The sequence below is a fragment of the Saccostrea cucullata genome, unplaced genomic scaffold, assembly GCF_032062105.1.
Source record: "Saccostrea cucullata isolate Sc308-1 unplaced genomic scaffold, CSIRO_AGI_Scuc_v1 ctg9235, whole genome shotgun sequence".
Classification (NCBI taxonomy): domain Eukaryota; kingdom Metazoa; phylum Mollusca; class Bivalvia; order Ostreida; family Ostreidae; genus Saccostrea; species Saccostrea cuccullata.
In genome coordinates this window covers 17-24,360 of record NW_026929796.1, presented here as the reverse complement: position 1 = coordinate 24,360, position 24,344 = coordinate 17, and the positions used below count along the sequence as shown (strand labels likewise).

Sequence of the window (24,344 nt, the reverse complement as noted above, 5' to 3'; positions counted from 1 at the left end):
AATCATTTCCTTTTATAATTTTTTCAGTTGGTTTAAATTCTTTTCTTTATACATCGTAAACATTTATCAAGTGAAATTGATATTTTTTCTAGAATTATAGTAATCACTTGTGTGATGATTTCTAGTATACCTCCCATACAAAAAACATAAAATCACTAAAATATATCAACAATTAGTATGGACTTTTATGATGGTTAATCTCACATCAATATGCAAATAACAGACCAGATGGAAATCATTAAACTTAGAAAAATACTAGTATACAAAAATTGAAAAACATTCCTTGATACAAATGTAGATTTTAGAATAAATCCTTTTTTCACAATAGCAGGAATCTTATTCATATCCTTCAGAGTTTAACCTCTATGTAAAGAGGGGCCTTTGTTTCCAGAGATGACGTATACCCCAGCATTTTACTGGCCACCTCCTCATACGTATGACCTAATTCTAACATATCACACACCCAGTCGTACTTCTGTCTCTTGGCAATATATGTTTCCATGGAGACCTTTAGCCTTTCCTCTAAAAACCCACCACCATTAATTTTCATTTTCTGGAGTTTATTTACTGCTTTCACAAAGGCATTCAAAAGACTGAGCTGATTAGAAAAGTCTAAGGGAAATAACTCTGGAACAATTATTTTGTGGATGAGGAGCAGGGCCAGAGCTGATGATATCAATTCCAGGACCTCGTCTCCAACTTTCTTCCCTGATGGAGAAAGAAGTAAAAAAATGTTTGTGGTTAGCCTTATCATACATGAGTAAAGCACACAACTTTTTCCTTAAATAAAATTAAAAGAGCAGAATATTTTATAAAAGTAAGAAATTTGAACAAAAATTGGCCTGTTCCATAAAAAGCAAGTTAGAGTAGAATTTATGTTGAAAGAATTCTTTCTTAGCATGTCAGAAGTTGTTTTGATCAATCCCTAAATAATTAACTTGTGGTGTCTTACTTTTCCCATTTCTCAAAGAACTAGTTTTTTTCATGTACAACATGATTTTCCAACGAAACATAATTTCTCATTCTTAGTGCACATACCAAGTGAATTTAATCCTGCTCCTTGCAGGATATCCATGCATTTCGTGATGTCAATTCCAAAAGTCTCCTCCAAATTCGCACCAAGTTTCCATAAATTGTTCTGTTGATGAAAAAAATGTATTAAAAGTTAAGCACATTTATCATGTGCAAAACATTCAAAGTGAAATATTATGTTTAATATTATGTAGACTAGTCTAAATATGTTTCAATAAATTTGGAAGTATATTTATAGTCATCAATTTTACAAATATTTTTTTTTTCATCAAATATGCATTTACCTTGCATACAGATGTATACATATTAAAGAAATTATATATACATGTACATGCACAGTCTGAAATACTGAGGAAATTCTTGAAACTATTTTATATTGAGGGTCAAGCTAATGGCACATTTACCTCTTGAATATTAAACATGGCTTGTAGTGAAGATATATTCAGTTGTTGGGTCTCCTTAAGAACACTGCTGACAGAAGAACCAATTCCATAAGTGTTGACATCAAAAGCTGCCAATGAATACAAAAGGCATTCTTAGTGTATAATAATGTATCAGAATCAAACAGTTATAGTATTCCATTGTACATGTAATTGAAGCAATTGGTTTGTTTTCTTTACATGATTATCACTTTTTTTCATTTTCTGATTATTGAATATCACCAACCTATCTCTTAACTACACAGCATCCTCTTTTAACGCTTAACCCTATGTACTGAACAATATTCTAATTTTTTTTTTTATATAAAATGTAAAAATTGAACCTCTGTTTTAGCACAATCATACTACTGGGACCAAAATAATGAGAACTGCTTTTCTTTTTAAAAAGAATTAAACTATATATTTCCAAACAAAACGAGAGCATTAAAAAATAATACAGAATGGCACTAGACAAACTTCAGTAAGAAAAGCCATCTTATACCTGTACAGGTAGGGTAATGTGATTTTCAAGAAAAAAAATTGTAATGTGTGTTTAACTTTTATGATAAAGAGAGCACAAAATTACCTTTTTCTGCATATCCTGCTGGCAAGGCAGGTAGTTTTGAGGTCCGTGGCACAAACTAAAAAAAAATTAATAATATTGTAAACAACTTTTAGAAAGAAATATTCATGATTACAGGGCTCTCTCTAAAATTTTTCGCATGGGAATAAATGTTGGTTTACAGTATTTTATACTGTCTATATTTTCATTTTGAAAAAAAAAATATTTTTTTTAGATATTTTCTTTAATTTTGGATGACCAATTAACATAAAAGATAGGGCTCTATGAGAATGCATGTCTTACAATACGTCCATCCTTAGTTTCTGTCAAAAAGGGTGGAGTGTTACGAATATCAAAGACTATGCACAATCTATATTGTTTCCTTTTTACAAATACATAAAATTCGTTTTAAAAAACCACAAAAAAATGTTACCCAGTCATTTCAGACAGTACTTATTAATAACAAGCTTGTAACAAAAGAAATGACACTGTGGCCTTTGATGAGCTCAAATTTGATCTCAGTTTAACTTTTTCTTTGTAAAACAGACACTGAAACCTAATGTGAACTCCTTTCATTCTTAAAGCCGCAAAGCCTGACATGTCTAGCATTAACTCACTGATCCCCCCCACCCAGCACACACAAATATAGACTAACCTCTGGTGGAGAACTTGTTTTCTCTTTTTCGGCCTCCTTCACCATGCGGTCAATTTCTTCATGACTCAGTCTGCCTTTGTCATTTTCTACCTTAACTGTAAGTATAAAATGATTAGATAAAATGGAGGTCTTAAATACATGATAAAACAATGTATAAACTACACTGTATTAAGAAAAATACAAGGGATATAAAGAGAAAATCTGGGAATTACATAAATGATGACATTGTTCAACTGTTTTGTCCGTACATTCAGATCTAATTACAACCTTATCACATATCATAAGTCAAGAACATATCACATACTAATATTTTTTTTTTTACATTTAAAGTACTTGTAATAAGATGATCAATGCTACACAATAAGCATGAAATGTAATGAAAAACGATTATGTAAAGCTAATATCATGATTATCTCAAAATCTGATAAAGATGGTCAATTCCGCTTCATTGTGACTAGCTGGAAGTTCACCTGCCCCACAAATATGTACATTTTCTAGACCAATGACAGGGGATGCTCACTCCTCCATGGCACCTGATCCCACCTCTGATGCTTTGGAGGTCTGTGTTTGCTCTGCGCCATTTGATGGACGTTTGAGCTAGAATACTGTTTGTTATCTCAAAATAATTCATTGTTAAATATCGCCAGAAAGAGACACAATTAATACGGAAGTCAGATCACTGTATGTATATAATGCTTACATGACTCCGAGCGCAGAGACCTGATGTCTGTTACTTTAACAGTTGTTATTCCATTGGCGTCGATATCTATCGTGACACGTATCCATGGGCTTCCAGGAGAGGAAGGCAAAATATTTTTCTAGAAAAAAAAGTTATTTAGAAAGATATTTAATATTCCTCTATTACTTAATCCAAAGTTAGAAAAATACATTCAATTTGGAAAAAAAACATTCTCTTCAAAACTAATAAAAAAATATAGACATACTTTGCTAATGAAAATTGAATTTACAATCCACTGGTAAATTGTAATTACTTTCTACATGCAACTAATATCAGGTGATCATCAGGTATCAGCTTAAAATTATAAACCGGTTCATCTTTTACATGCATGTATTATAAAGCAATCTTATATCTTGACTTACAATCTGAAGTTGTCCCAGGAAATGGTTCTTTTCGGCCTCCCTCATGCACCCTTCATAAACCCTGACATCTACTCTGTTTTGTTGCTCATCAATACATGTAAAATTCTAAAGAAAAAAGAAAAAAAAAGCACACATATTTAAAACGTCTATTTTAATTATGATAGATACTGTAAATGTAATATTTTTTAATTAGCGTTTACGATATTTGGCAGAAATTGAAAATTTGAATTAGTTAGGATGGATTTGATTTACAAGAGGCCCAAGGGCCTTGAATCGCTCTTCTGATAAATTGTACAACCTATCACTTGTATTTGAAGCCTCTAGCCCTAGGTATCCTGAGTCCAAAGTTGCATCACCTGACAAAGTTTGATGATTCTTAGCCAAAAGAACTACTTCTTGGTCTACATTCTTGGAGAACCCCAAATGCATCAACTTACACAGTTTGATTATTCTAAGCCATTAATACCTAAAATACTTAAATATAGCCATAAAAAGTTGAAAGTAGGTCACTGTAAACTATTTTTTGGTCGACATTCTCCGAAAACCCGAGATGCATCAAATGACAAAGTTTGATGATTCTAAGTCAATAAGTACAAGATATACTTAAATATAGCCATAAAATGTTGACAGTAGGTCACCATGACTTACATTTTAGTGTACATTTTCCAGAGTCCAAAGATGCATCTGCTGACTAAGTTTGATGATTCTAAGCCGATAAATACCTAAGATACATGTACTTAAATATAGACATAAAATGTCAAAAGTAGGTCACTGTGACCTAATTTTAAGTCGTCACTCTCCGAAAACCCAAGATGCATCAACTGACAAAGTTTGATGATTCTAAACCAATAAGTACCAGATATACTTAAATATAGCCATAAAATGTCAAAAGTAGGTCATCGTGACCTAATTTTTGGTCGTCACTCTCCGAAAACCCAAGATGCATAAACTCACAAAGTTTGATGATTCTAAGCCAATAAATACCAAAGATACTTAAATATAGCAATAAAATGTCAAAAGTAGGTCACCGTGACCTAATTTTTGGTCATCACTCTCCGAAAACCCGAGATGCATCAACTGAAAAAGTTTGATGATTCTAAGCCAATTTGTAAAGGAAATACTTAAATATAGCCATAAATGTCAAAATTAGGTCATTGTGACCTAATTTTTGGTCGTCACTCTCCGAAAACCCAAGATGCATCAACTCATAAAGTTTGATGATTCTAAGCCAATAAATACCCAACATACTTAAATATAGCCATAAAATGTCGAAATTAGGTCACCATGATCTAATTTTTGGTCGTCACTCTCCGAAAACCCAAGATGCATCAACTTACAAAGTTTTATGATTCTAAGCCAATAAATACCCAACATACTTAAATATAGCCATAACATGTCGAAATTAGGTCACCGTGACCTAATTTTTGGTCGACACTCTCCATAAACCCAAGATGCATCAACTCACAAAGTTTGATGATTCTAAGCCAATAAGTACCAGAGATACTTAAATATAGCCATAAAATGTCAAAAGTAGGTCACCGTGACCTAATTTTTGGTCGTCACTCTCCGAAAACCCAAGATGCATCAACTCACAAAGTTTGATGATTCTAAGCCAATAAATACCCAAGATACTTAAATATAGCCATAAAATGTCTAAAGTAGGTCACCGTGACCTACATTTTGGTCGACATTTTTCAGAGTCCCAAGATGCATCTCCTGACCAAGTTTGATGATTGTACGTCTGAAGGTAATCAAAAAATGCCTTTTAAACAATTTGAAAACATATGCCTGCAAAATTCTAAAAGTAGGTCACAGTGACCTACTTTTTCTTAAATATGTTTTAAGGTCCCAAGATGCAGCAACTTACAAGATTTGATGATTCTAACCCTTTCAGTGCCTGAAATAATGGGATTTAATGTTTTAAAAAGGTTAAGTCATAAAGTTCAAAAAGTAGGTCATGGTGACCTACTTTTAGGTTGACGTTGTTCAAGGACCCAAGATGCATCAACTGACTAAGTTTCATGATCATAGGCCTTAAAGTGTCCAAAATATGCCTTCAAATCAATTTGAAAACAAATGCCCGCAAAATTTAAAAAGTAGGTCACCGTGACCTACTTTTGAGTTAACATGATGTGAAGTCCTAAGATGCATCAACTTACAAGATTTGATGATCCTAGCCCTTATAGTTAACAAAATATAAATATTTTTTTTTAATTGTAAATTTAGGTCAACTTCAAAGTGACCTTGAGGCCACGCCCTTTGCCCCAGGGTCATGCCTTGAACAATTTTTAATCTTCAACATATCCTGATCCTTGTATGTAAGTTTGGTGAAAATCTGCCTGGCGGTTCTGGAGAAGAAGATTTTTTAGCAACTAGTACTTTTTGTTTTGTTTTCCTGATTATCTCCCCTTGTTTTAGGGTCCCAACCCTTATTTTAGTATAAATGGTAGCCCTTGGGCCAAGGATACCCTGTGGCAAATTTGGTACTGATTGGCCAAGGGGTTCTTGAGTTATGGCCCATATTCTAAAAAGTTAACGCACACCGCACACCGCACAAATGGCCATAGCATTAGCTCTTTGAGCCTTTGGCTCAGAAGAGCTAAAAACTTGAAGCATTTTGTAAAATAGTTTTTTTAAAAGCATTAATATGTATGTAAACTTCTTCTGCATATATTTTTCTTGATATTTAACTTCTTCATGTAGATATTTCAAGAATTAATTTAAACCTGTTCTTTCCGACAAGGAATTGTGGTGTTTCTGGCGACAATGACACAGAAATTTCCCTCTGCATCCTCTACCCCTATAGAAAGTGGTGTAACATCCAACAGCAATAGCGAATGACACTCCTCCTAAAAATAGACAATTACTGAATAAAAGTAACATGATACACAGTATACGACTTAAAAGCTGAAAAGAAATTCGAAGATAAATTGAAAAACTGAGATATTCCTATTAAAAGTGTCAAGATGCATGAGGCGCGCACATGTTGACATGATGACATGTTTGTAAAACATAAACAAAACAATCTTACATATAACAATCCATTGACTAAAATTTCTCACCATTACCATAGGCTTTCTGGAGAAAAACGTATCACCAGGCCTCATCAGCAGCTCTTCTTGTGGAGATTCCTCCAGTAACATGTCAGCTTCACTGAGTAAGCTGCTATCCTCTTTTGTCTGCTTTTTTTTTCTTAAGTTTACAACTAAAGGATCTTGGTTTTAATTTTTCCTGTTCTTTTCTCTCCGGAGCTTTTAAAAAGGTCCGGCACAGTTTTTCTTGTGGAGAATCTAATGTCACTTCCATTTTCTGTTCTTTGCTTTCTCTTTCTAAATTTGATTTCATGCCCATAGCTATTGAAATATTGTTATTACAAAAATTAAAATGTAGCACGTTTCATAATTCTTAACTTTCTTGTCAACCAAAAGTATATAGACTTCAAAGAATTTTTCCTTATGAATATTTTTGAAAAAATTCAGCAAGAATTTCAATAGCTCAAAGAATCTAACAACAGAAACTCAGACATAATTCATATCTGTGACTAGTTTGAATACTTCTTGAATGTACATTTTAATCAATATGAATAATTGATAATTATTGGAGACAGTATGATAAAATTTGAAAAAAAAAAACAATTATAAAATAATCATATTGATTAATTTTTAATGGCATTAATCAATTCAACAATGATTATGTTATATTTATGCCTGATCAATATAAAATGAATATGAAATCATTTTAAAACTTACTTCTCCATGACACCTGTTGGGCAGGTGGGGGTGGTGGGAGAGCCCCCATAGGGAGGTGTTCTGGTTTCCCTCCATATGGTCCTCCCATAGGGGGTGGTGGTGGTTTCTCTGCTGATGGTGCTGCCATATAGGGTATAGGGGGTGGTGGTAGTGGCCCTGCAGATGTTGGTGTCATAGGGGTTAGACGGGGTGATTGTGGTTTCCCTGGATATTGTGCTGCCATAGGGGGTGGTGGGGGAGCCCCTGCAGGTTGTGTTGCCATAGCAGGTGGAGGGGGTGGTGGGGGACCCAAACTTGCTCCAAGTTTTGATGGCCGCAAAATCACTCTACTGGATGTAGGAGGGGGTGGAGGGACACCATTTCCGTGTGTTTTTTTCGATGGTCGTGGTTGAAATCCTCCAGAAGGAGCTGCACCCATACGTTGCATTTCAAATCCGAAACCTCCAAACATTTGTTGTTGGGGCATTGGGGGTTGAGTGACTGGACCTCCAAACATTTGTTGTTGGGGCATTGGGGGTTGAGTGACTGGACCTCCAAATGTACTGTTTAAAGTCATTTGCTGTGTAGGTCCCCCAAACGGTTGTCCAAAACTAAACCCAGAAGTTTCATTTTTTCCAGAATCTAATGCGTATTGATTTGCAGAGTTTACAATGGATGGTACGGGTGCCCCAAAGGCAACAGAAGACCCAAAACGTTGCGTATTTCCAAATAAACTGCTTGCTGATGGTGGAGGCGGGGCTCTAACTGACCCAAAGCCTATCCCACTTTGTTGTTCGAATTGATTTCCAAAAGGCGCAGATTCTTTAGAAAAGGATAGTACATGTACAGGCTGTGCTGGTGCAGGAACAGGTTTGTCTTTCATTTCTTGTCTTCCCCTGATGTATCCACTACTCTGTAAATTAAAATTTTACTTTCGAAAAAGATCAACAATTTTCAGAACTTAATTATCAGAAATATAAACCATTTCAAAAGTTAAATTTTTGAAAAATGTATTTTCTTGACGATACTTTGGATAAATAAAATATCACACTGGCATTACTCTTGTTAATTTTCCTTGGCATATATAAAATGTTCTATATATATTTTTGTTTGGCTGTATATCGTTTTTAATGTCCCTCTCAAAAATGTTTCAGCTGCAAATTTTGTCCTATATCAAGGCCAATGAGCAGGGATTGTGCCAGCACCTTCTGTGACACAAGACACTGGTTTATAGAATCTCATATGAAAGACCATCCCACAGTGGTATTTTAACCCATGACATAAGGATCAGCTCCTTACTTTGAGACTCTAGAGCAGACGCTCTAACCACTGCGCCATGCGGGCGACTTTCCTATATAATGTATTTTTTGCTAAACACGGCGGGTGTGACCGGTCGGCAGGGGATGCTCACTCCTCCATGGCACCTGATCCCACCTCTGATGTTTCGGGGGTCCGTGTTTGCTCTGCTCTTATTTTGTATATTTGTTTAATGGACGTTGAGATTGAATACTGTTCGTTATTTCCATATCCTTCCACCATATAAGTAGAATTTTTAGCGAGGATTTCATTTTGGCATTATTAGGGAATCCCACTGTGGGAATTAAGAGGAGACATGTAATTTGGTTGAGACCCTATGAACACAGGTCCCATGTTGCTGTAAATGTTGTCTTGAAAACGATCCCTCACTATCCAATGGCTCTGAGTGCCTAGTTAAGCTATAAATTCCAACCCTTCACCTGCATGTTGTGGCGTCTCCATTTGAATGAAAAATTCTAAGGAGGTACAGTAAACAACAAACAAATAAAATTGTACCATTTGAAAGTATGACACAGCAATAAGTAATTTTTATGATATGGGACTTCGTAAAAAACTCAGCAATGAGTTTCCTTTAGCAGATTGGGACAAAAAAGTTGGATTACATGACCATGTTAATCTAAAACATTACTTTATACTGGTATACCCTAGAGATAGACAGTCACTGTAGAGAATACCTTCTTCATGTCCATTGCACCGGGCGCTATAACTCCTCCTCTCTTTCCGCGCTTGTCACAAATTCCTTCCTCTTCAAAAGCTTCCTCATCCGAGTCACTCCAAGATTCCTCGTCCTCCTCCTGTAAAATAAAGAAGAGGGAAGTTCTTCACCAATGCCTGTCTTTTTTATGGTTAACCTTCCTTATATTATTCAAACATTTCTTAACAGTTTTTTTTTTCAGTTTATGCCTCATTTGATTGGATAACAAACTAGAAAACTGACCAGTCAGCAAGGGCCCCGCCATGGCGTAGAATTAAAAGGGTGCAGCTTACGGAATGATTAAAAAAAAGAATCAGCAACTGTATTCTTAAAATTTCAAGATGATTCCTGAATATTCAAAAACCTGAAAATAATATCCTTGTATTTACATTAATGGACAGTAAAGAACAGCTTAACATTGAATGTATTAAACAATTATGAAGCTTGTGTTATATAGAATACCAGCCTTCAATGAATGCAGATATCATGAAGGCTTGACCTTGACTTCAAACAAACAGCAGTTGCAGACAAAGGTTTTCATTAATCTTAAAGATAAAGTAAAGCCTCCTAAATTTCTGCAGCAGGCTAGATAATTGATCCCAAAGGATTATTTGTATCTCTCTCATCATTTTCTTCTAAAGTTACAATAAGAACTTTTTCAGTATTAATGATAGAATGGGGTTTTTATAAAGCTACCTTAAAAATTAATTAATATTAAATGAAAAAAGTAAATAAAAAATCTTCTTTTCATCTATTTCTTGTTTTTAGAATTCAATGAAATCATAACTATTAAACAAAAATAAATTATAAAAATTTATATCTAAATCCACATTTCACAGTGTTCATAGCACTCCAAATTGATTTAACTTCAAAACAAACTTCATTTGCAGACAGAGGTGGAAATTCATCTCAATGTGACAGATAAACATAATGCTCTGGATTTTCTTCAGGAGGAAAGCTAATTAATCCCAAGGGGCTCATAGCCAGCATTCCTTTTTACAATGAGAACATCTTCAGCAGTTATCTCTCTTTACCAATGCAGTCTTTAGTTAAGGAATCTACCTCACCACCCAAGCTCCAAACATGGGGACATAAAGAACCAAACTTAGCATCAAAATATGTATTTCTGCCTACTGAACTACCATACCAAATTTATAATTAATTGGGCCACCATAAAAAAAGTTGCCTATTCATTCTTATGCATAGTTAAGGAATCTACCCCACCACCCCAGCTCCAAACCAGAAGACATTGAGAACCAAACTTAGCATCAAAATATGTATTTCTGCCTACTGAACTACCATACCAAATTTGAACTTGATTGGGCAACCATAAAAAAGTTATTAGAAAAAAAACAGAAAATTTGTGGACGGAAGACAGACAGACGGACAGACAGAGTGATTACTATAGGGCATCCGCAAATCCTTGCGGGGCTCTAATTAATCTATATTGTATAACCTAGTATAAGGCCTATGTCACAATGACTTGCGTCAAAAATGTATGAATCCGCTACACACTATACCTTACATTTAAAATTTGTAATATTCACATTTTGATGACGTTTTCAAAGAAGGAATTGTCTTGTTATTTTAATTAAATATAATGAAAATTAAATTCCATGTATAAAAGGAAAGAATTTTAAAAGCTATCCAAGTTTTACTGATATGACATGGGTTGAAGCAGTTTATGATTTTTACAAACCAGTTTATTATATTATTCACTCTGTTTTACTTGGGTTGCCATTAAATTCATTCCTATAATAACTTAGCTAGTAATACTCATATCATGATTACAATAAGGTTCCTAACCAAGAAAATTGTGATTTATAAAAAAACCATGTTATGGCATTATTGGGCTTTCAGTATCACTCACCAGGCTTTCATTTTAATAAATGTATCAATCCAATTAATTACAAATATATTAAGATTTCTTATTTTAAATTATAAAGTATTGTGGTCTGGTATTAAATATATTGTCCTATACATAGGTTCCAAGAGTTGAAATAAAGAAACCCATATATCTTGTGATCTTTGGTAAGAAAAATGACTTGAAAGAATTTTCAACATGAAGAATTACTAAATAAATATATATAATTATATACTAGTAATTATGCTGTTCAGTTGTCCTACATGTAAATCTAGTATCTGTTGAAAGGGGCACATAGAATTATTGCTGAACACATTTCAAATACGTTTTCTATTAACAAAATGGTCATAGGACAAGATGTTCCAACCAGGGTTTTTCACTAGCTATAGTTATTTAACACGATGAGAGACTGAATATTAAGTGTATGCGATTTGATGATCCCACCTCTGTTTCGGGGGTCCGTGTTTGCTCTGCTCTTATTTTGTTTTGTTTAATGGACATTGAGATTGAATGCTGTTCGTTATCTCCATATCCTTCTTGATGAAAATATCTGTAATGATTTCTTGTTTGATCTCTTCTCAGACAATGACGTCATTCAATAAGTCAACAATAATATCTTTCATGTTTTTGTTCATTAATTCACTTAAAATATACATTTGTTAATGGAAAATAAAAAAACCTTCTACTGAAATACTTACAGTCTGAATACAAGCTCTACTTTGAAGGACGCTGAAAGACAAAAGATCCTTGTGACCTTCTACAGTGGGCTTTTCAGGCCGAGGTGGGATTTTCTTTAAAGATTGTCCTTTAGTGATGGACTGCAATAGAGACGGTCGATCTCCTCCCCCTCCCCTACCTCCTCTGCTCCTCACTATACCTCCCCTCGCTGGTGGTGGTGGTGGTGGTGGTGGTGATTTAGATTTTTCCTGAAATTTCAATTTTATTTATTCATAGTCATATCACAGCAAAAAATCTTTTGTTGATGTTTTTTTATCTTGATCAAACTTGCTCTGTGAATATTGTATTCATCAAATAATGTTTTTTAAGCGGTTAGCTTCGCTAGCCGCTTTATGGCATGTGTCGGCAACCGGAAACCTCCATAAGGCGCTACCTATGAGAAAAAAATTGCAGCTTTTCCGATCTTTGGCGGAAATACCCGAAAGTCTACGCTGAATTATCTGGGGTTACATGCAGAAATGCAGGGGCAAACTTTGCATTGAAGAGGAGAAAAAATAGTTCTACAATATGGTTCATAAACCGAAAGATATATGATTAGTTATGTTAAAAACTGTGAAAGTATTGTAAAATAAAACAAGAAAAAATTTAGTTTATATTTGATTTTGGATCAGTTTTTGTGTTCATCTATGATAAACGTAACGGATGCGAACGCGTAATAATACATTATTTACTAACAAGATACATGTAGCGTGGATAGATGACGTACTTGTACGAAAGAATGAAAGATACCTTCAGGTGATATTGTTTGCTTATACTTGCTACTACGGTTCATTGCTTTATCATAATACACTTGCTTGTCAACGCTGAAAACTAATTATATATTATTTAGGTACATTTTGCGTACTTTACAGCTGCTTTAGTTATTGTTTTAGTCCTTCGCTATTAGTTAGGCCTACATGATAATCCAATTGCAAATAGACTTAGTAGGACTGAACATATATAATTGAACAAATTATTATCAAGTTAGTGATTGCAGTGTTATATTTTGTTTATTATTTTTTTTTTGCATTAAGGGGAGACAGGACACATGTCACATGATTAAAAAAACATATTACGTCATAATCGGTGATGATATACATGTTAAACGTTGTTAAAATCAACAGTTCCTGTGTAATTTTCTTATAAATTCTAAAATTGTTTTCAAACATTTAATTTTAGCAATTATTATTATTAAAAGTTTTATAGATCTTGCCATTATTTAGATGTTGTGAAGTTGCCCTAGCCACACCTTTGTTTCTCTTTACCGTGCAGTCTGACGTCACTGACGTCATAGACGTAGTGTTTGAATTCTCAGTGCAGCGAGATCAAGTACACACACCCGTCATGATCAGTTTTATTTCATAATAAACAGGTCACAGTCAATGTATCGTGATAAATTTCTGAAACAGATTTTTTTGAATTAATATTTTTCGTGTTTATTAGCAGAGATCCTCTCTATTTCGATAATTTTGAATGCTTATGTTTTCGTGTGACGTCACAATTGATTTCCCGCACTCGGAAAATACGAACGTGAAGCGTTTTTATCATGCTTAGGGTGAGTTAACCATTCATCGGACACATACCTTGCTTCGGACAACTTTAGGCAATAAACTCTCTATCAACTTATGAGTTCCATTTATTTATTTGTTTCTGTCTTGAAGTCGAAGATTTAAATTTTTTGACAATGCCGATTGTTATTATCATGTTGTGATAAAAATACCCCGAGAATGGCCTTGAAGTTACGTCATATTTTACATCATCAAAGGGGCATAACCCCAAATTTTATGATTTTGCAATTTTTAGAGTTATCGTTCTTTAAATTCGACTTCGACGGAACGAGTCGGACTTTGGCGAATTTTGTCAATTATTGGTAATTTTGCATAAATTATAAAGAAATTTCATTGTAATGTTTGTTTAATTCTAATTAGAGCTAGTTTTTACTAGTATTCTCATTTCACCGTACATCGGACACAAATTAACTATGCATCGGACACTTTCCGATGCATAGGTAATGACCACCATTTTCATACAGAACCCAACTGACAGCCGTTTTTTGCGGAAATAGATAATAAAATTCTAAATTTTCAGTTAAAATACACATTAGTGATATATAACGTCTAGAATTTGATTTAATTCATTTCTACAAACCAGAGTATTTTAACTTGTAAGGAAATAGCACGAATTACCGCATTACAAGCATTTCAAAGCCTTTCTAAGGCAAAGTAAGGCATATTGCAGTTTTCCATATTTGTACAATGATATCGTCAATTAAATGTAAGTGAAGTTTAATTTTTAAATAAAAAATACAAGTATATTCATATCAATAATTATAAAGCACTGTGATCAAGGTACGACATTTTTCCGGTTCAAATAAGATTTGTACGATGCATGGTAAATGATGTCCGATCCATGGTGAATTCCGAGTCATTTTTTAAAAGTAGGTTTTTATTGATATTTTCTCAATAAAAAGCAAATAAAGGTCCCCAAAATTTATATTTTATTCACAGACTAAATGTTAAGTTCCATTTTGATAATGTTGCGTCGGTATCGATATCTCTAGAACTTGTTGAATTACAATGGCGTCTGATGCATGGTGAATTCACCCTGCGTCTAATTCAACGATGTCCTGTGCGATATTGAGGTAAGCTTCACCCTGTGATTTTTATGCAATAAAAAATTACGACAAAGGACTGGCATTCAATCGTAAATTTAGAAATATTTATTGACAGAATTTTTTTCCAAATGACGTTTTTGTCATTGAAGCTGCCTTGAAAAATGCAGAAATTATCCCACCCAAATGCTACATAAAATTAAAACAATTGCTTTCAAATAATTTAAACACTATGAATATAACTATAACTCGCATTATGGACTCCGTTATAGGCCCGTAAACTTGCAGTATCTAAACTCCATACAAACTCTAAACAGTGTGGTATTTGTGGGGCGATATCTTTTAAATAAGTCAAGAAATCCCATGACATGACCGTTTTCAAATGTTAAGTACATATTAAATTAGTAATTTAAAAAATACGAAAAAAATTCACTGACAGGAATTTTTTCAGCGAAAGGTCCTGTTCCTCCTTAATCGTTGCAATTCAATTGGATCCTTCTCTCTGAAAAGTTCACATTTAATTCCCCACCCCGCAAAAACTTTCGCGTTTTTGCTTATTAGCCTAGAACAAAATTGTGTACAATTTCTAAACTGAAATATCGTGTAATTATCAATTGTCTTAACTACATTAGTTCTTTTTTGCTGTCCTTAGCTATTAGTTACATGAAAATCCAATTGCAAGTAAACTTAGTAGGACTGAACATATATAATTGAACAAATTCTTATCAAATCAGTGATTGCAATGTTATATTTTGTTTATTTTTTGCACTGATTGTTGCAAATTAATTGGTTCCATCTCTCTGAAAAGTTCACATATAATTCCCAACCTTGCAAGAATTGTTTCGTCTTTTGCTAATTAGCATTTTATCAGAGAATTAAAATAGGCTTATTATTTAAAGTAAGTACCTCCGTTTTGTAATCTTATATATAATAAAGCTTAGTCATCTTTGAAAAATGATATACACAGATCATGTAATTATTTGTTATCATGGGGGTTTGAGATATCTTTACTAAATTCTTATTCATGTGTGATACATATCTTCATTACGGAAAAAACTTACTTCTGAAAAATCCAGCAGGGGGTATTTTGTCCCGTTTGGACAGTTCTAGTTTGTATAAGTTTGATTTGCATTAGTTTACTTCTCAGGAATTAACTGCAAATTAAACTAGTCGTGTAAACTGTGAATTAATTTCTAAGAATTTATCAAATTTATATTGCACTAAAATTTGACTCCAAGTAATTTTCATCATTGAAATATATGCATGCTAACCGCTTCTCAGTACTTTCAGTACTTTGATTTTTTTAAAAACATTTGAAGACTTCCCCCCAAAATTTACTCATGTTACTCATATTACATGTAATATGTTATGCCCATACTTCTCTTGTGGAATATTTTGAAAAAAAAAATCTTATACAGTAGTAATTTTGTCTAAATCTGTTGTTCTTTAACAATACTTTAAATGATGATCCACCATATTCAAAGTTTTTTTTACTTCAGATAATCAAATCTCAATGAAAGTGAGCATCAATAAGAGTACTGTAACAATACCCTATTCTTACTTTTTCAAAAGAAACACTACATTAGTCAGATTGCTGTAAAAAATATTTTGAGAAAACATTTATTTTCTTGAAATAATATTTCTGATAAGGTACCTGGTGACTGCAATACAGTGTTCTGTAAAAATTTCATCTTAGTCATGTTAATCAAAGATTTATGTGATGACCTATAGGTAAGATGCAATACCTTCTATGTGTACTAGTATCTAAGAATCATTAATTGTTAAGTTTGATAATTCTATGTCTAATAGTTATCCTTTTAAGATCTGGACACAATTTTGTCATATTTTTTTGGTCATTACATCATCTGAATAAGAGGTCACAGCGACATATTTTAATGTGGGACACTGCTTCTACCCAAAAAGTATCAGCTTTTGATGTTTGCTTATTGTGGGTCTGAAAGTATTAAAGTTATAAACCCTACATGAAATAGCTAACAATTAGATAGATGGATAGACATAAATGTCATGCATAACACATCCCATATAACAAAATAGGATGAAAATATTGTGGAGAATAAATGATTAATAAATGGAAATAATAATAAAAAAATGGTAAAAAATATTAACTACTCTGCAGAACTTACTCGCTGAAGACTGCCTCGCTGTGGAGAGACCTCCATCATCAGTAGATCTTCGCCTATGGAAGACTTATCATGCTGCTGATATCTGGCTTTCCTCGGGGGTAGGGCTTTTGCTGAGAACATCATAAGGTCCCCTCCATCTTCTCCCCCACCTCCTCTTTCCTCACCCCCACGTGCTGGTCGTGGTGGTCTTGCTGGAGCCCGGTGTGGTGGAGCCCCCTGAGGAAGTGCAGGAGGTGGTCTACGTCGAAGTGGTATTGGAGGTGGTTCTCTATACTGAAATTTTATATAACATTTATTATTGTTTGTTTATGTTTAAAACTACTCTTTAATGAAGAAGTGAAACAATTTTATAACTTTGGATGTCTCAACTTTAGCCTGCCCTTAGGTATAATTGTTTACCATGTAAATAGTCCTCATAATTATTATGCATATTAACTTAAGTGATCATGACAATTGTAAACCTGAGTATACCAAATCTTTTCACTGATGATCTGATGTCAAAAAATGAGCTGTTAACGTTAACATTTCTAATTAACATTAACATCAGTCTGAATTGATAGAGTTTTCTTGATATGTGTGTAAACAACACTTAAAATTCAAATTGGAAATTGTAACTTCTGTTTTCAAATAAGATCAATAAATTTATAATTAATAGATAATTTCATTAGGCAACAATTCTTTTGCGATTTTAAAAAGAGAAAAAAAAAATCATATTGGATACAGCTCCAAATTTTAAAAAGTACAATAATGTTAAAATACCATCATGATCATGTTTATATTAATTTTTTTTTTATTTATATTTCTGTTATTTCTTTGCAATTATTATAAAATACAAATTATAAAATAAACAAGTTAAATTATGAAAGATATGCTATTCAGCACAGCAGCAAATCCAAATGACATTCTCTAAACTTAGGTGAACTGCTCATCACCACAATATTTTCTCTACATAACACATTAATACATGCATAGTGTAAATTCATTAACTCCAGGAAAAATAACAGTCATGCAAATGCATTGTTTCATGCTCTTAAAATCACACAATATTACCCATGAAAGGAAAGGCTCCTTTTTAGAGCTTTTTGGGACACTTTTCAATCAAGAAAGCTCACTTGAACCTTGGAGCATGCAGGAATTTTAAAATATTTTTTGTTTAAGAATGAAATCTTTATAATGCTTAAAGATAGGCTGTACCTGACTCTTCAGTTGGTCCTCTCCTAGCTCAGCCATCAAAGACCCGTACTGAAAAAAAAAAATGTGAAGACTTCCATGCGTAAAAAAGCTCAACTGAATCACCTTGGTCCTAGCTGTTGATTTACAAAAATTTTCAATAAATTTAAGGAATAACCCTCTCTTTTACATGTATTGACACAACCTGTGGTCTACACTAGTCTTGCAGGGTTACATCGTATTATGCAGTCACATAGAAATCGGAATTCTTCAATATCATAATGACCAATAAGCTGTTCTGGAGAGGTTTTGCTCTATATATATATATTTGTTTAATCCCAAGCATATACCCTGCCCTACACGTACCAACTTTGAGTTTCATTATTCTAAAAACTTATAAACAGCTTGATAATATTTCTACGTAAATATTTTTCGTGGCGCAGCCACTCTTGAAAAGAATTTCACTTCATCATTTCTCATACAATTAATATATAATAAATTAACACAGAATGAAAATCCACCATTCAGTTGACTGAATGGTAACTGAATGGTCACTGAAAGGTCACTGAAAAGACCCTTTCCCGTGACCTTTCCGTGAGCATTCAGTTACCATTCAGTCGACTGAATGGCACATACATTTTAGTGACCTTTCAGTTATCATTCAGTTGCATCTTTTTATTGAATAATCGCCTTATTTTTTAACTTAAAAAATTTATTTCACTATTTCCTGGTATGATAGCATTAAATTTATCTAATTCCGAATTTAAAAAATAGTTGTTAAAAAGAATAATAAAACAAAAATTGTGGACATGGCTGGAATTGAACCATGGTCTCCTGCGTAAGTGTCCATGACCTTATTAATTACGCTACTACTTCTTATTGTTTACTAAGGATTTAAAATCAATTAAATTGTAGAAATCGATCAAACAATCGGTTCACCTGGTGTATCGAGGAGCTGCGATGTGTAATACTGTATATTTCTTGTATATCTTTTGTATATTCTATGTAAGTTGCTCGGATTTTGGGGACAGACTGATTAATTACACAACTCCTATCGGGATTATGACAATTATCCGCGACGGGCACCTGTTCCTGTGACAGAGATTGGAAATCGATGTAAATTCTCTATCTAGAAACTTAGTAGAATAATTTTCCAACAATATCATTTATTTTAAAAAGTATAAATCTACAATATTTATTTTTTTTTTTACAAAAGGCATGTATAAATGATTTTTTTTCTATCCATGTAAAATGATTTTAAAAGGATGTCTTACGAAATCTAACATATCCTGGCGGTTTTGACAATTAAGAAACAAAATTTATAAAAGGTGTAAATAGTATAAATTCAAATCTACTTATTTCCATGAAAAATACACCTATAAGCACTAAGGAATGTGTCATACGGCATTTATTTAAATTTTGATTCAATTATCGGAACAGCATTTTATTTATCACTTCAAAACTTTTTGTTTTCTACAACAAATTAGAAAATCATAAATCATTTTGAATTAGTATCATTTATTTTATTAAATTGTAATAATTATTTAGACACATTTTTTAACGTACCAGAATTTAATAACCATTAAAAATCACACGATTAAGATTGAATAATAAATCTTTATTCAAAATATCGCTTCACTGTTAAGGAAAAATATCTTATAATAAATCAATAAGCTAGTGAAAATAATCGCTACATTGAGACTAGAATATCACTGAAAGAATGAAAGAGTGTGGAATGGTCACTGAAAGACGATGGAAAGGTCACTGAAAGTCGACGGAAAGGTCACTGAAAGTCGACGTAAAGATCACTAAAAGTTGACGGAAAGGTCACTGAAAGATGACGGAAATGTGTCCGCTGAATGGTGACTGAAAGGTATCTGAAATGTGACTGAAAGGCAACTTAAAGGTCACTGAAATGTATGTGCTATTCAGTGGCTGAATGGCCACTGAAAAGTCACTGAAAGCAGCCTTTCAATTTAAACTGAAAGGTGTTGTTTCTTCCTGTGTAAATACCATATTTGTCCCCATGTAACCCCATTTCTCTGCTTGCAGTTCATATGTGAGAAAGAGAGAGAGAGAGAGAGAGAGAGAGAGAGAGAGAGAGAGAGAGAATATATAATCATGATGATTGCAAATGGGATTGCAAGCTTGCAGTATAATTTATTTTTGCACTTCATGTATTATGAGCTCAATATATATTGTCTGTTTCTTAAAGTAATTTGAAAGCACAAACACTTTCAACATGTGGCGTGATTTCACTAGTTATAGACACTGTTTACAGTTTATACTAGTCCAGGTACTATTGCTACTGATACAATGAAGATTGGTCCCAACAAGAAACATGATTGTCCAAACAAAACAAATTTTTCTCTATAATTAGGAATGCATGCTCCCTTTCAGTAAACTATACAAGTATTTGGAAATTATCTGCATTCATATTTTGATTACAAAAAAAACAAACAAACAGACAACAAATTAACTAAAAAAAAAAAAACAACAGGGGCAAAAATGGTTCTTTCAAACCAACCAATACAATGAGTCAGGCATTTCTCTACACTTATTTGAATTGACACCAAATCTCCACCTTACTTTATCAGCACACACTGCCTGGATATTCTAATAGTTCTTATCAATAACCTCGTCAATTGAATATATCATAACACCAAGGCCTATTCAACATAGAGAAATTACAATAATATATATTATAGTATTACCTCATCATCCATTGCAGCCTTCTTAGAGAAAGAGGGATCACGTCTAAAATATCAAATTTTCTTGTCATTCCGAGATTTCAAATCTTAGAGACGTGAAAAATGCAACTATAACCCCCAAAACAAGCTGTAAGATACAGTGCAGTTGACATAAATTTTTTGGCTTGAAATAGTTGTTTTGCTGATAAATAAGTTTGGCATATCTCAAAAGTTTATGATATCAACTTCCAAGTACTCATAAGTATAACACTGGTTGACGTATAAAACGTTGAAAATTCAACATTCCAATCCGAACAATATTCTCACAATTACAATGTAATACTTGCTTAATGCATGCTTCACGCTTAGCACAAAATGCTTTAAAGCATGAAAAGCTGCTTGGTTTATTCAAATATTCATATCATTTATTTGAAATGATGCAGCTATGGTCTGCACGAAGTGGAACAGCATAAATTTTTTCACGGGATTAGTTTAGCACGTTTCAGGTTCTGTGTTCATCTGAATATGCATTGAATCTATAAGTCTTTTTAACTAGCCAAAACAATATTTTTTTTTACACTTTATTTAGATTTTTTGCCCTTTGGTATAAAACAAGGTATTTATATGTTATGTTATAATTATGTTTTGTGTCTGTCAAATATTTATTTGTCTTCTTTTCAATGAAAAGTCTTCATTTAATTCTCCTTATCTTAGTTTATTAAATTTTCCCATTTTCTACTTACGTAACATCAGTGTTTTTAAACATTAGAGATCCATTCAGTGCAGTTAGGTCTCTGAGCTGTCTACTTTGCCGGTCATGTAATTGTTCACCAGAGTCTTTAGAGTCTTTGATCTTAAATACAAAGCCCTTGAATGTTCTTATACTCTTTGTGAAAACTCAAGAAAATATTTTCTATGTATTCAAGCATAAAAAATGTCCAGGAACAAGAATGCTATACTAGTAATCTAATTTTTAAAACAAATTATCTCTAATAAAAAAAAAGCTTTGATTCAGGCCATGCTTCCAAAATAGGTAATGTATAAAATGAACATTGATCCACAAAACACGAGAATATTTCAATAACAATTCATTCTGATGAACAAGACCCTGGTGATTTGGGGAAGGTTGCTGTAAACGTAGTACAACTGTTACAGCAATCAATTTTAAAAAATAATATATAAATATGTGAAGAGGGCATAAAAAACAGATGCCATGGAGGAGTAAGCTTCCCCTGTTGACCAGTCACACCTGCTGTGTGCTCGTCATGATCGGGTAGACAGAGGTTTCTGTAGTCAAATTCAATATAAAAACAAAGTCTGAACAATAAGTATGAAACATGATTCATGTACGGGTAGCCAAATTAAGATCAAATATTAAAATCATATTTGCTTACAAGGTCATTAAAACGACCATGAACTTTGAAAAATTCTGACTTTGAACAAGACTATAGAAATCCCCGTAATGTCAACTTACAGGGAACAGTCTTCATTGCTTTAACAAATGATTTTACTTAAAACTGATAAACTAAACATAAGCACCTGAGGCAGGTGATGGTGGACTATTACCACCAATATGAACATGAGCTGAGAACAGATTGATGTGTTTTTTTGCCCTTAGCCGTTAGTTTTTGGCATTAAAACACATCTAGCTGCTTCAAGTACCTTGGGAAAGATATTCAGGTCTTTTGACTCAGATACAATATATTCAATAAAATGCATATTACACTATATGAATTAATATCGTGCAAGAGAAAAAACCACTCAATTGCATCATCAAAACAGCTTACTCAAAAGTTACATGTACCTTTTTTTTTAATTACCAATTCATTTTTTTACATTTAGAGAAAGGTATCCTAACCAGATGACTTTTATTTTCAAACTTAAAATAAGAGATAATTTTTCTTTTTCAGTTCCTAATGATGCATTCATATCTTATGCTAATTGTTAAATTCTTATTATCTGCGGAAATGTTCAAAAATTGCTCTTCGATGTATAATTTAGAAATAATTCATATAAAGATCATATGAAATTTAATATATTAAATGTATGTAACATTAAGTGAAAATTATATACCCGGTAAAGTAAATTTGAAAATAGCTTATATGTACACATGAATATATATATGCAAAAAAAAAATCAAACCAGTGATGCTGTTAATACAGTAGTACATGTAGCTGCATTTCAAAAAGACATTAATTAATCAGAACACACACTAAATCTGTTTTCCTTCTGGTATATTTTGTTTCATTAAAACATAATAAACCAAGTACTTACTTCTTTAGCTGGTGGTTCTTTCTTTGACAAATCAACTAGGGAGAAAAAGAAACAGTTAATCACAAGAAATTCAATTTTTGGGTATTTCAAACTAAATCTTAACTTTAAAAACTTAGAAGAGAATGCAATAGATAGATTACGTACTTGGCCCCTCATCACCAAAAAATTCAAAACAAAGGTCTTCAAGTTCTGCTTCTTCTTCAGATTCTAGATCAGAACAATTAATATTTGTCTCAAACTGAGCAAGCTAGTAGAAAAAGATTGTATTACAACTATATAGCTAAAGTTATCCATTATTATCATATGAGAGCACTGTAGGTTCTTTTTCAATTCAAATGATTGTGTTTGCCAAGTTTTTTTTTCAATTAAATTTATGAAAATTTATGTGATTATATATATAATGAAAATGTCTGTTTTCTAATATTTAGACTAAACTTGACCAGATATGTCACCATGCCTTTCTAAGGATTCATTTACGAAGTCTAATATAACAAAAAAACATATTTCCATGTTGTTATTGATGAAGGATATGGAGATAATGAACAGTCCATAAAACAAAATAAAATAGGAGCAGAGCAAACACGGACCTACAAAACATCAGAGCTGGTGGGATCAGGTGCCATGGAGGCAAGTAGTGGCATCTCAATATGAGTGAAGTACCTGATTTTATAATAATTATCAGTAGGAATGTTCATGTACTTCATACAATTTTACCATGGTGAAAATACACATGCAGGTCAATCTTTATTTTTATTTTACAACGTAAACAGAAGGATTCGATCTACGCAAAAAGAAAGTTGAAACGAAGTTTTTAAGACCTTGTGTTTTACTTTGTAATCAAAAAAAATTCCTGATACTCTTATGGGAACATATTCACAACTGAATTTGTGTTTGGAACAAAGAAATTCCTTATACATCAGATTTGTTACTTTTCTCTCAAGAAATTACCAAGAAAATTGAAAGTCAGTGTACTTCTACTTATCTGACTTGAATTTTTACTTAAAAGTAAAGTACTTGTAATGAAGGACAAAAAATAATACATACCCTTAACTCCTCCTGCCATCAACAATGGGACTTCTGGTGGTAATGCATAGTCAGGGTTAATTGATAGAAAATCTGGTTCTATTTAAAAATACATTTATTTAAAGAGTTATAGCACAGAATTTGTGTGCAAAGCAAGTGCTTCAAAATGTAAAGGAATTCTAGACTTATACTGTAAACCAACCTTTATTCGTGTATGAGAAATTTTCGCGAATTTCGCGAGACCCTTGTCATCGCAAATATTTCTCGCCACGAACCGATCCTTAAAGCGTACGTCTTTTAACAACAGATCCAAAAAGGTTTGGTCGCGAAAATTAATCATCGC

The 24,344-nt window shown here is 33.0% G+C and overlaps 1 protein-coding gene across 4 annotated transcripts; it reads right to left on the bottom strand.

Annotated features, from left to right (window-relative positions):
* Window positions 1-6,495: 6,495 nt before the first annotated feature.
* LOC134282206 (uncharacterized) lies at window positions 6,496-24,094 on the bottom strand. Of its 4 annotated transcripts, XM_062764638.1 has the most exons (13): window positions 24,023-24,094; window positions 23,123-23,185; window positions 22,979-23,013; window positions 21,448-21,557; window positions 20,729-20,771; window positions 18,039-18,086; window positions 16,845-17,117; window positions 12,071-12,298; window positions 9,489-9,608; window positions 8,050-8,410; window positions 7,519-8,004; window positions 6,832-7,122; window positions 6,496-6,618 (listed from the first exon to the last, which is right to left on the bottom strand). In XM_062764638.1, the coding sequence occupies exons 1-12, from the start codon at window positions 24,039-24,041 to the stop codon at window positions 6,935-6,937; spliced, it is 1,974 nt and encodes a 657-aa protein (XP_062620622.1). In that variant the 5' UTR covers window positions 24,042-24,094; the 3' UTR covers window positions 6,496-6,618; window positions 6,832-6,934. The 4 variants fall into 4 exon arrangements, with proteins under 4 accessions (XP_062620622.1, XP_062620621.1, XP_062620623.1 ...); XM_062764637.1 differs by having other exon boundaries at window positions 7,519-8,410; XM_062764639.1 differs by lacking the exons at window positions 20,729-20,771; window positions 21,448-21,557 and having other exon boundaries at window positions 7,519-8,410.
* Between the last annotated feature and the right edge of the window lie 250 nt (window positions 24,095-24,344).

Excerpts from the sequence above, each read along its gene's own strand:
- LOC134282206 (XM_062764637.1), bottom strand. Across the intron at positions 18,087-20,728 it reads AGGCTGCAATGGATGATGAG|TACGGGTCTTTGATGGCTGA; the intron begins GTAATACTATAA and ends TTTTTTTTTCAG. Across the intron at positions 8,411-9,488 it reads GTGCAATGGACATGAAGAAG|AGTAGTGGATACATCAGGGG; the intron begins GTATTCTCTACA and ends TTTAATTTACAG.